Raw genomic sequence first — 13,164 nt, 5'->3', positions numbered from 1 at the left:
TGATATTATCCGGGAGACTGTTCCATAGAGCCGGGGCCACCACTGAGAAGGCCCTGGCTCTCGTTGATTGCAGTTTAATATTCCTAGGGCCCAGGATCACCGAGATACTACTTATGGCCGATCTCAGGACCCGGCAAGGGACATATCGAACAAGGTGGTCCTGGAGGTATGGAGGGCCCATACCATGTAGGGCTTTAAATGTTAAAGTTAATACCTTAAACCTAACCCAGGATTCAACCGGCAACCAGTGTAGCTGAAAGAGCAAAGGTGTCACCTGTGCTCGCCAAGGCATCTTAGTAAGGACCTTGGATGCTGCATTCTGCACAAACTGCAATCTCCGAGTTAGGCACAGTGGCAACCCCACATAAAGTGAGTTGCAATAATCTAACCTAGAAGTGATAGTTGCATTGATCACAGTGGCCTATTGGGACAGATGTTTTTTAATTGGTGTTTATATTTGTAATTCTGTTTTGTTTTTAATGATTTCTGTTTTTTAATTGTAAACCGCCCTGAGCCAGCTTGGAAGGGCGGTATAAAAATCGAATAAATAAATAAATAAAGGGGCTAGCCACCATATTTGGCGTAACTGGGGAAAAAAGGCCTTTCGAGTGACCTCCAGGATCTGAGCCTCCATATTTCTTTTTATCTTTAGACTACACCAAGATGTCTAAGGCCGTGTCACCAAACTGCTTTTCTCCATCATAAGGAACTGCGGCTAGGTTGGCCTCCAACGCCAGTACTTCTACCTGCCAGTACTTCAGCCACAAGTTGTGCCGGCCTACCACCGAGGATGTGGGTGCTCTAGATGTAAAACGCAGGCTGTCAAGAGTAGCGTCTGATATCAATGTTTGTGCCTTGTGCAGCTTTAATAGGGTTTGGCATAGTCTGGCTGGGTCCGAGGGCGGATCCTGGATTAAGTCATCCAGCCAGATTAGAGACGCTCTCACCACCATAGAAGCAGCTGCCGAGGCCATCATTGACAAAGCTGTTGATTCATTTGTACGTTTGAGGGCCCCTTCCAAGCATTTGTCTGTGGGGTCCTTAAGGGCTGACTCCTAGTCCCTGGCCAGAATTGAGCCGGAAATAAGTTGGATGATCAGGGCATCCGTAAGGGTGTAGTGAAGATTTCACTCCCCTCTTACTGGAAGGTATAAAGTCTATTAGCCACCGCACTAGCCCTTTTTGAGGAGGTGGACAGGGACCATTCTGTTTCAACCGTTTCCACAAACCGTTTGGAGAAAGGGAGAGACTTTTTAGAGGTCTTTGCCCAAGGAAACACCAAGGCACTTTTCCCCGTTGGTTGAGCCTCTTGAGACGTGGGTGGGCTAAGACCTAGGGCATGTATGGTCTTGGACATGAGGGGCACCAAACCTACCACTTGGGAAATTATGATGGGTGCTTCTGAGGACTCTGGCTCTTGGCTATCAGACCATTTGCCCTCAGATCTTGGTTGCTCAGGATCTCCCCCACCCAGTGGAGACATAGGGTCATTCTCTAGAGGAATAACTGGAATGCGCTTAAGAGGAAGTCTTTGAGGGGTCTCTCGATGAATTTCAGTGGGTATGGCCCCCGTACCCCTTGAGGATCATACTCTGGGGTTAGGACAGCCATGAACAGAGAGCTCAGATGAGTGTACACTGTGTTCCCTCTGTCTAGACCTAGATCTGCCTTTTTAAGATTGTTTTCATATGCTTTCTCTCGTTCTTAGCCTTTTTCACTTTTTGGACTTCAATTTATCATATTTCTCAAAGGAACTTGCCAATGCGTCCTCAAACCATGACCCCCACATAGGTGGCATATCCCAGGCATTTGAGTTAAAGTCTGGGTTGTGGTTAAATTTGGGGTCAGACTCTATGACCTTGAGGGGACCAAGTTGGGGGGAGCAGCAGATTCAGTTGACCCATCATGGGCCAAGCTCACCAATTCAGATGTGCCAGTCATAGCCGAGCTCCTCATCACCACCATGTGTAGGTGGGAGGCAATTGTTTTATAAGAGAACTGCCCACTGCCATTGTCTCAGGTGCTGTCCCCGCCTTACTTTTGAGTCTTCTTGGGGGCCTTCTGGCCAGAAGACACCATTACCAGAGGGATTGGTACCGCGAGGCCTTCCGCACGCCCCACGAGGCCTCAATGGGCGTGCGGGGATAGTGGGAATGCCGCCACTGCTGGTGGTCGGCAAGTAGGGCTGGAAGGAAGCGGCAATGCAGTCAACACTCGGGCCACTTCCTTGCCCTCCGCAATGGCCTCTGGCCCAGTTTGAAGCTCCGGAACACCACCAAAGAGCTGATTGGTGGTGGCAGTGCATTCTGGAGCATTGCGACTGAGGCTGTCGATGAAGTCTGCCTGGTAGGGGGCCTCGCGGCAGCTCCAAAGCCCAAGAGACGGCCTGAACTTTTCTCCCCACACCCAGTACTCTAATATGGAGTAACATGCTGGCCCTTTCCATGCAGTATAAGGAGGAAGGGAGAAGGACAGAAAAGGGGGCGGGGAGAGAGGCTGAGAAGTGGAGGCCAAGTTAGCAGGAAGGAGAGAAAAACTCAGTAGAGTTGGGAAGCAGCTGCCTGGAGCCTTGCAGGACTAAAAGAATTGAGTTGGGTTAGCTCCTCCCAGCCTCAAAAGCAAAACTAATTAACTTAGTCCTGCCTCTGGAGTCACATGGGATCGCATAACCCACATGTGAGACACTCTTGGATTCCAGCAGCAGAGGAGAAGAGGATCACCAGCAGCAAGGTGGAGGGACTCGACTACGACAGCAATGAATGCACCACTGAGAGACCTTAAAGGCCAAGTTGAAGACAGTTCATCCTGGAGAGAATCTATCTATGTGGTTGCTAAGAGTCGATTCCTTATGTTTTCCTGTTTATATTATAGACAAAATAATAAAATCAATATATATAAAAAGAGTCGACTCCAACCTGACGGCACTTAATCAGTCAATCACCAGAAGACCAACCTCTTCTCAGATGCTTAATATCACCTTTTTGTAAGCTGGTTGGGGTGGGGGGTGGGGGGGTGGGAGGGATGTTATACTTTAAAACTAACTAATGTTTTTAGAAAATAAAGAAAAATAATGGTTAAAACCAGAACATGAAATATATCCCATCAGAATATATCTAGCAACCATTAATTTGAAATTATCAGACACCCAGATCTATTATCAACATATTTCAGTATGAGACTGGAATTATGTATAACTTAATATTTATTCTTTTTTAGAATGCTATAATACACTATTGGAATTTTCCCTATCAGGTTTAATAGTCATCAGTATATCAGCTTGATCTGTTCTCATTTCAACACTATGATTAATCTAGACAGGTGTCTTAATGCTACCATTAAGAAAAAATCTGGAACTCGCCATGGGAATAGTTCCAGGATATATGAATTTCAGAACTCTCATGATACTCAGTCTACGTATGCAATAATCCGTCAATACTATATACTATCTCTTACAGAATAAATCATTAGAAAACTAGAGCACTCTGCTGGCATCTAAGTTTAATTCAGTGTTACTGATCAAGAAAATCTTAGTTGATGATCTGCATGAATTTAAGTCAATTAATTGAGTAATTTAAATCTGCATACATTTGTGCATGAGTAGACAATCTTTCTGAAGCAAAAAGCTTATTTTGTTTTCAGGCAATACAAACACATATATCAGACATCACTAGCCTTCTGTCCCATATATGAAAGAACTAATATGAACACTTATGTACCACTTTTCAACATAAGCTCTCAAAGTAGTTTACATAGAAGATCGTTCCCTATTCCAAAAGAGCTCACAATCTAAAAGGAAACCTAAGGTAGAGACACACAAGCACTAGAGATGTTTGGCTTGCTTTGGATAGTGCCTGTTGCTCCCCCCTTGGTAAACAGAAGAGATTCACTGCTTTAACAGTTGCCTCTTTGCTCAATTATCAGGGGGTTAAGAAGGGCTATGCTACTTCTAAGATAATGATAAAACCCACCAGTAGTGTTAAGAAGTGTCCATGTCAAAGATATGTCCATTGATTAAAAAGCAGGGTGGGGACGACGACACTTGTAGCACTGGAGACAGAAGCTAACAAACCTGTGCCTCTCAAAACCCTCAGGAGGGTCCCTGAAAGTCAAGGGAGGGCGGCTTTTAATTTGGGTGCTTCCTAGTTCTAGTTGCTACAAATTTCAGCTCCAAAAGGACCTGTTGGTCCAGCTTATTTTTAAACTGTTTAAGGGCAAGGAAGGTTGGTTTGGCCTCCATTATTTTCCCATAAGTTTAGGATTCCATCGATTGTCTGTTCACCTTCTTTATATGAATATATGACGCTACCTTCTACTGTACTGAGTCAGATCACTGATCCATCTACCCTAGTATTGTCTATTCTGAGTAGCAATAGTTTTCCAAGGTCTCAGCTGGATATATTTCCACCAGATCCGTTTAACTGGAGGGGCTGGAGCCTCTCACATGCAGAGGATGTGCTCAGTCACTGAGGTATACATTAGGGTTAATTTACACATGCAATGCAAGTGGTTGTGAATTTTTACTTAATGAATCTGTCCACAATAGCTTTGCAGTAGCACTGCTAGCATTCCCGTAATTTCACAACTGGGTAGCAGGGAGCTGTGGATGAAAAAAATTGCCTTGCCCAAGGCTACCAGATACATCCATGGCTGAATTTTTGTTTTAAAGCAAGCCAAAAGGAGCTTGCATCCCAAAGCCAAGTTCTCTTGTGAGTACAATGGTCCCATTTTTATTCTGAAAATGCTTTAAAGCTCCAGAAATATATTGTGGCATTTTAGTTTGGGATCAAGGTTGACTCAGCCTTCCATCCTTCCGAGGTCGGTAAAATGAGTACCCAGAATGTTGGGGGCAATATGCTAAATCATTGTAAACCGCTTAGAGAGCTCCGGCTATAAAGCGGTATATAAATGTAAGTGCTATTGCTATTGCTATCACTAAAACCACAAGTTTTACAAAACTACAAAGACTGAAGAAGATGGGGTCAAGAGGGGGAAAATAGATATCTACCTGGTTATTTTTGCAGATCCACACATTATTTCCTTGAAGTAAGGTAAAGATTTTGGCTTTGTATCCTTTCAGTTCCAGATACCCACTCTTTTCAGGAGGAAGCACAGTTCGTAATAGAGATATTTCAGGCTGGCATTTCAAAGCACCGAGTATTGTACTAATCCACTCATTTCTTTCATCTCAAAAAGAAACCAAAATTAAACAGAACAATTATGCATGGACACGAGCAACATTTTAATGCAATTTAATATTACATTTTGCTCTTTTGTTTATGACTTTTTATTATAAGTGCTGTAAGCTTTGGGAATAATGTTGGAATTATTGATAATATCAATTCGGAAATAACACAAACTCAAAACTTGTGAAACCAATGCAGATACTTCAGTCCTATTCAGACATTATGTTATATATGTGTTTAGATGTCCATGTACTTGTTGTACATATTTGTATGTGAATGACTGTACCTGCATTCATATTAAAAATGAATGTGGGTATAGGTCCCACGATGCATGGTAGATAGGAAGTGTACTGCTGTACCTACATTCGACATAACATGTGAATGACTGTATCTGTGCACACTGTGCACAGAAGCCCTATGTACAGAAATCAGAATGCCAGTACAGCATAATGCCTGAACAGGGCTAGACAAGACGAGTGGTGAACATAATATGCAAATAGGGCTATCATATATCATATCATATAGTGGTTAGAGTGCTGGACTAGGACCGGGGAGACCCGAGTTCAAATCCCCATTCAGCCATGAAACTAGCTGGGTGACTCTGGGCCAGTCACTTCTCTCTCAGCCTAACCTACTTCACAGGGTTGTTGTGAAAGAGAAACTCAAGAATGTAGTACACCGCTCTGGGCTCCTTGGAGGAAGAGCAGGATATAAATGTAAAAATAATAATCATCATCATCATCTTTAGAATTAGCGATATTTCACTGAACTGCACTTGGAAGAGCCAGTGCCCACAAAGAAGAGAACTGCTCACAAAACCTGGAGGCTTCTATATCAGAAAGAGAAAACTCATTGGAGTGCAGCTTCTCTTTCATGAGCAGAAGAGCCATAACTTCCAGTTTAACAACGGAGAAGGAGAAACAGTCTTCCACAAGTCCCTTTCTCCAATGCCACATTACTCATGTGAGTAGACCACATCTGGGGGCACCTACGTCTATGGCTGGTCACATCAGCTTTCATCTTTTCCACCAGATCTACAAACCAGTAGATTAAACTGGAGAGCTTAAAGTTAGAGAGCCAAGCTAAATAATTTGAAATCTTTTAGTTTAAAAAGGGAATCTATTTAAAAATAGAGAGAAAGAGAAACTGCTTTACTCACAGAAGGTGCCTTCACCCAATCTCTGGGGGTTTCCTCTTCCACCTACACTTCCCTATATCCATATCATTCACACCATTCCCCTGACCCTCAGAAACAGCATGGGGGGGGGGCTCTGGGAGAAGGAAGGGGCAGGAAGGATCCCTTGTGCAAGCTACATTTTCCTATGCAGTTTTGACTTCAACTCTATGACAAGTTGATCCCACATACAATTTCTGTGAAAGAGTTTATATGTAAATAGCTCTTATGTGAATGGCTCCCCCATAGTTCTGCAAATTTCACCCTTGCTGATAAAACTTTGGAGGCGAATAGTTGAAGTGTTTCAAATCATTTCTACAGTTAATATTCCTAGGCTATCTGATTTGTTCTCTCTATAAATAATTCAAGCTGTACCGTTATCTTCCACATCGATTCTGCATCACATAGTCTAAAGGTTAATAAATGAACAGAGAAGAAATTACTCTGCCCTCCATTGTTGAGCTTAAGCCCTGCATCCAATCTCTTAAACATAGCAGGAAAAACTGCAGAAATGACAATATATTGCCTTTATCTATTTCTCTGTACGTGTAAGTCACAAGAAAACCTAAGCCAGATTTCCTTCAAACTTCACACCCAAGCCATCAACTTCACATTGCTCTTTGTCAGTTCTATATGGAGCAGTGACTCACAACAGATGGCTGAAAGCACAGCTTTTAAGTGGTGTTAATAAGTGCTATAGGAGGTCTCAGACTCAGCTTTATATTATTTCATTTTAAAATGCTACTTTCCCCCATTGCACATGATTGTATCACAGGTTTTGCCAATTATTATAGTCTGGTATTGTTCCAACATGCACCGAATACATATATTGGAGGCAGGGAAGCAGGTTCACAGCCACCCATCTTGCCCCCAACCAATATACATAATCAGCCAAAGGTCTAAGAGATCCTATCCCTACATGACCATGGACCCTAGAAGAGGCAGGATCCAAGATTATGCAGAGAAATCCTATGCACATACAAGTTGGTGTACACAAAAGCTCTTTCAAATGCTTGGCTAAACACACATATAGGGTGGATACAGCAGGTGTAATCCTGTTCCACCTGTGTATAGCCAGAACCTGATGCAGTCTATGATCAGTACAGAAAGTACAGTTAGGATTATACAGTGTTTTTTGCACATGTTACTAAGGAAGCCCACCAACAGGTTTTTTATTTTATTTGGACCTGCTTACAAGTCATAATCCTTGACCTGGAAGAGAAACCTACTTAGCTTCTTATGAAATATCACCAGTGACATCTGCTACTAGCAGTGGGAGCCACTGACAAGACTCTTCCAATCATCTGGAATCACTGAACTGAAAAATAATCAACCAGCTGTGGCTAGCAATGGCCCTTAAAACGTGTGTCTTACCTTCCTTTTCAGCCCTGAAGACGAATATCCTGTGTGCTGTAACAACTTCAAATTTGTTATCCCCATGGACTCTGACTGCAGACATAGCAGAGAGGAGGATTATTCCCTTGGAGTACACTTCCTGTATCAAATGCAACAGAGAGAGTCTATGAAGACACAAGTAGATGTCTTACTTAAAATACCCATCTTAATGTACGAAAAGTACCCTGCTAACGGCAAACGGTGATTTTGATTGTTGATGCAAGAAAAGGGCAAGTCTAGTGTGGGCAAGCCTGCACGTGTATAGTTTGCCTATGGGCAGGGACAATCAAAGCACATTTTGTGAACACTGGGAGTGGGGGGCGAGAATCATGTTGGCAACTCCCAACCTGATTTACGAATGTTCACTACTGTGTATAGTGTCGCAAACGCGCACAGGTCAGATTGGAGTTTGCCATCAGAATCCCCCTGCCCCACGCAACCACACCAGTTCACTCGGAATGTCTGAAAGGGTTTACTGATTACATACAGCAGATAAAACTAAAAGACTGCTAGCAAAAATCATTTCCTCCCGTGAAACTATTTGTGCAGTTGCACAAAACAGATCTATTATTTAGCAGCTTGAGCTCAGCATTTTACATCAACCCCCAAAAAGCATATATCACTGCACATGCACGTATGTTCACATACATTCTCATCACTCTTAATGTTGTTATTTTTCAGGGAGGAAGCTAGTTGCCATCATTTGTGTATATTTCAACACACTACTACCTAAATTGTAAAAATCCTTGGCATTTTTTCCTTCCAAAAATCATGTCCTGGTGTCTACAGACATCTACTGGCTAGATTTGGTATTGTAGCTGCATTACTATCATAAGAAGTGTCTAGAGAGGATTATATTTTAGGATGTTATTTAACATTACGTGGATTGTTTCAATTGCCAGATACTCTGTATTTGAGAATTTATTATTTATTTGTAGCATTTACACATTGCCATTCGTCACAACAAATGTCTTCTTCAATCAAAATAAATGGCACAATTTTAAAGTTTTCCACCTTAATGGTTTGACTAGTATATATAGAATAATGCTTCTAAATAGTCCTTAAAATGAAATACAGGATTTGAATTTCAGCATTTGAACCACTGAGAATTTTAACAGTCTCAAAAAACGAAAAAGAAGAAAGTACCAAACACACAATAAAGTCTAACTTCATTCAAAGAACTTTGTAAGCAGTAGCAAACAGTTTTTACAATTGATAACAAATGGATGAATGATTAGGTTTGCTGCACTGAAATGGTGGATTAAAACTCCTCTAGTGGATTGTGAGAAAACTGCTAGTGGATTGTGAGAAAACATACAAAACCAAGGAACTCAAGAACATTGCTGCAGCAATTGAGAGATCAGCATCTAATGTCATACAGGTGTTTTGATCCCATAGGAACATAGGAAGCTGCCATATACTGAGTCAGACCACTGGTCTATCTAGCTCAGTATTGTCTACACAGACTGGCAGTGGCTTCTCCGTTTCAGGCAGAAATCTCTCTCAGCCCTATCTTGAAGAAGCCTGGGAGGGAACTTGAAACCTTCTGCTCTTCCCTGAGTGGCTCCATCCCCTGAGAGGAATATCTTACAGTGCTCACATATGGTCTCCCATTCAAATGCAACCAGGGCAGACCCTGCTTAGTTAAGAGGACAAGTCATGCTTGCTACCACAAGACCAGCTCTCCTCTCCATTCCTTTCAAGTACCAGCTAGGGTTTGACAAAGGACAGGTTATTTTCCCTTCTGCTGTGTTAACATCATATGACTAACAGTGTTTCCTAAACTGTGCCAAAGAATGTCAGCATGCTGTGAAATGGGCTGAAGTATGCCTTGAAAACTGAAGCCACCATATTGGATGCATTCACCACCTTATACCCATAGCAAGGAGACCCCATGTAATACTGAAAACGTTCCTCTGCCCATATATGAGCAGTGACATCATGTCAAAGGAGGAAGTTCAAATTCCCAGCTGAAGCCTGTGCTATAGCTGAGAGGTACAGGAAAAAAATTACAAAAGCATCGCAGTTAACAGAAGCTATTAAACCAATTGTGTGACAATTACAATGACACCAGTCAACTCCTGTATCCAATTTAAGGTGCTGCTATTCACCTTTGAAGCCCTTCACAGCCGAGATCCTACATAATTTGGGGACACCTATCTCTGCCACCCAAGGCACCAAGTCAGGATCAATAGTGTCCTCCTTGGAATTCTGGTATAAAGCCCTCTAAACTGAAATGGTATTGTAGTGCTGCTGTTCCCAGTTCTTTTATTACCATATGTGTTTCTATTTATGATATTGTAAACTACTATCAAGAGCCACATGCTGTAGTAACAGCTTCCTTAGATCTTCAATGGAAATACCATAGTGTTGAACTCTGTGTGACTTTTCCATAAAAACTAGGCACAATATGCTGCAGCTAAGTACATGCTGACAGATGAGTACGTATTAGCAAACCAGTGCAAACTTACCTTGTCATTATTGTAATAAGAAATGCTGTCACCATCAAATTTTACCCAGCGTTTCTGAAACATGTGCTTTCTGCATGCAAAGAAAGAAAACCAAGATTAAGAGCAAAACAACCAAGTTTTAGATGATTCGTCTACACTTTTACTATGCTTGCATCACCCATTTATTTTCAGTTGATTTGCTTTTCATGATACAGAAGGAGAGCCACCAGAACTAGCCATCTAAAATTTATAAGTTATGAAATTCTATTCAGCAACTTTATACTTCTCTTCAACATAAAGATGACATACCCCTGAGGAGACAGCTTGTCCAGCCATCCTTCTTTAACCTTCTTTATTGATGGTCCATAAAAACAGGCATAAGGTGTTATGGAGTCATTAGGGCTGATCATTGGATCACTGAGCAATTCATTGGGGCCACCATGCTGGGGAGAATAAATCTGTTCTTTAGCAGTGAGGTCCAGATTCTCACTTCTGAACTCTCTGGAGCGTCTTGATATCTTGTATTTTCCTTTTCTTGCATATTTAGCACATTCTTTCACAGTAGAATATTCAGAATCACTGATGAATTTGTTTGGCAATATCGATTTATCCTCCTGTGGTACTAATTCACTGTTCACTACATCTTCAGATGCTTTATATTTACTATTATTTTTACGAGTACTGAAAGCAAAACATTAAAAAAAATTAATTTTTTGTCCATTGGCCATTAAAACCTGTAAACAAACGACAGTCAAAGAGTAAAACATTCGTACATATGCCACTAACAACAAAAACAGACATGACCAAAAGCACTCCACCACAATTTTTGAAAATTAAAAAAGTGCACAGAAAAAAATACTGATCAATTCAAACCATACATGTTACTCCTTGACTCCAAAAAACAATATCCCAAATTGGTCCATGGTGTTGGAGGAAAGTTGAGAGATCTCTGGGCCTGGTATCAATAATGGTAAATCATACTACTGGCATTACAGAAGTGATCGTGATTGATTATGAAAAATGTTGTCCCAATTTTAGCTGCTGCATTAGGTAACTATTATTGTTTAGAAAATAATTATTGATACCAGTAATGGGGTTAGAAGCACCACCACCAGAGCAGCATTCACAGGTCCTCATCAGCACAATCTTTTCTGCACTCATAAGCAAAGTCATGCAACATCATGCTCCTCCTCCCTTTGGTACTAGAAAAATACAACTGTGTCTGTTGTGATATAAAAAAAATTCTAAGAATTATTCCTAAGGCCAAGCTGCAATTTCTCTCATGAAAATCCTCAGAACAAATTTTGGAGAAAAAGAAAGGGACAAAGCTGCCTTTATTCATTTATTTATTTATTCATCACATTTATATACTGCCCAAACTTTCTTCTCTGGGCGGTTAACATAAAGCAATTAAAACACATATAAAAAGTTAAAACAATTCAACAATTTAAAATCAATCACAAAATTAAAACCAAAAAATTTTAAAAAGCTGAGACAGCTTGGGTGAAAGGATAAGTTTTCAGATTTTTAAAAAAAAATTGCCAGAGATGGGGAGGATTGTATCTTAGTGGGGAGTGCATTCCACAATCGGGGCAGCAACCGAGAAGGCCCGTCTTCATATTTCTGGCTTTCATATTTCTTAGCCACCACTGCCTGCTTCCTATTGGTAACAGATTCCTGACAGTTGCTATCCCTCTCCACCCCAGAAGCCCACTTCAAATGGTGCTGCATCATAACAGTGTTGTTCTGAGACTTCTGGAGGAAGGGTGGAAATATTGCAGCTGCTAGCCAGCAACTACCAGGAAAAAGAATATTGCTGCTAAAACCACTAAGTACAGCTGGCATTTTGCAGTCTTTGCAGTCTAACCTCCCACAAATGCCAAAGGAGGAAGGTCATTTCCACCCAACATTTTGTGGCTCATTTTGACCGAAAAAAAGCTCCCAACATCGGGATTTTTCAGGAGGGAAATCTGATTGAAGCACTTTGGGGGGGCATTGCCAGAGTGTTGGAGGCCCGTGGACTATGGTAGGGCACTTTATTTTGCTCCCCCCCCCCCGCTTTTTTTGCCTGTTTTGTTCGCGATTTTGGGGCCTCCATAGAACTTAACTCCATTGGACACTGAAGTCTTGTGCTCTGGGATATGAACTGGTATATGAGACAAGCCGCTTCTTAACATGACCCCAGCCACACAGAGCACCTACAGAATCTAGTGCTCTGTCCACGCTCAGCTTCTTGTTTCAAAACAGGCCTTAGTTTCATCAAAAAGAAAGGGAAAGATGATATTTCTGGAGGGAAACTAAAAGAAGAGAGCAGTAGTAGAACAGAGGTGCGCAGGTACTGGATAATTCTAGAACTGTAAAATGGCTCCTGCAGTAATTCCCTTATGAAAACCAGATTCATTGTAATAATAATTTACAGTGTTTGCAAAAAAGGTACAACTCTTCAGTTAAAAATTTGCTTATAAATCCTAACTTTGAGCCATATGTTCTCACCATGATATTTAAAATCAAAACATAGATGCCTGCTATTATAATTAAATAAGTTTTAATTCAATACCATGTTTTGCTAGGAAAGTTATCCTCTTCAGTGCTTCTGTCATCTCTGTTCTCTTTTTGGTTGCTTGAAAATTCATTGCCACAGATTTCCTGGAAAGAGGAATTCCAAAAGAGATAAATACATTATTTCTGAGATATATGCACAAAATAATATTATGTAAAATACTTTTTCTGAAGTATTCCCTGTTTGTAAATGCATTCTACAAGAGTTCTTATAGAGTATAAAATTATCAGATTAAGGTTTCTTTTCTATTAAATGTGAACATGTAAACTATTTTCATAACCTAAGTGAATCAGCCTATCTTGAGAAATGTACTGCTCTTATCCAGTAGAGATGTAATGCCAAGTTGTCGAAAATCACAATGTGCAAATTGGGATCCATCCTCAGATACACCCATCCTATCCC

The 13,164-nt window shown here is 41.2% G+C and overlaps 1 protein-coding gene across 1 annotated transcript in view; it reads right to left on the bottom strand.

Annotated features, from left to right (window-relative positions):
- Positions 1-13,164, bottom strand: part of ARAP2 (ArfGAP with RhoGAP domain, ankyrin repeat and PH domain 2) — a 154,311-nt gene that overhangs the window by 107,299 nt on the left and 33,848 nt on the right. Inside the window, exons 5-9 of the mRNA XM_053255178.1 lie at positions 12,760-12,848; positions 10,512-10,883; positions 10,224-10,293; positions 7,732-7,852; positions 5,006-5,184 (exon numbers count right to left, since the gene is read on the bottom strand). Of these exons, the coding sequence (XP_053111153.1) occupies positions 5,006-5,184; positions 7,732-7,852; positions 10,224-10,293; positions 10,512-10,883; positions 12,760-12,848 (831 nt within the window). The remainder of the gene's footprint in view (positions 1-5,005; positions 5,185-7,731; positions 7,853-10,223; positions 10,294-10,511; positions 10,884-12,759; positions 12,849-13,164) is intronic.

Source organism: Hemicordylus capensis, chromosome 5 (genome assembly GCF_027244095.1).
Source record: "Hemicordylus capensis ecotype Gifberg chromosome 5, rHemCap1.1.pri, whole genome shotgun sequence".
Taxonomy (NCBI): Eukaryota; Metazoa; Chordata; class Lepidosauria; order Squamata; family Cordylidae; genus Hemicordylus; species Hemicordylus capensis.
This window is presented reverse-complemented; position numbering and strand designations above follow the sequence as displayed.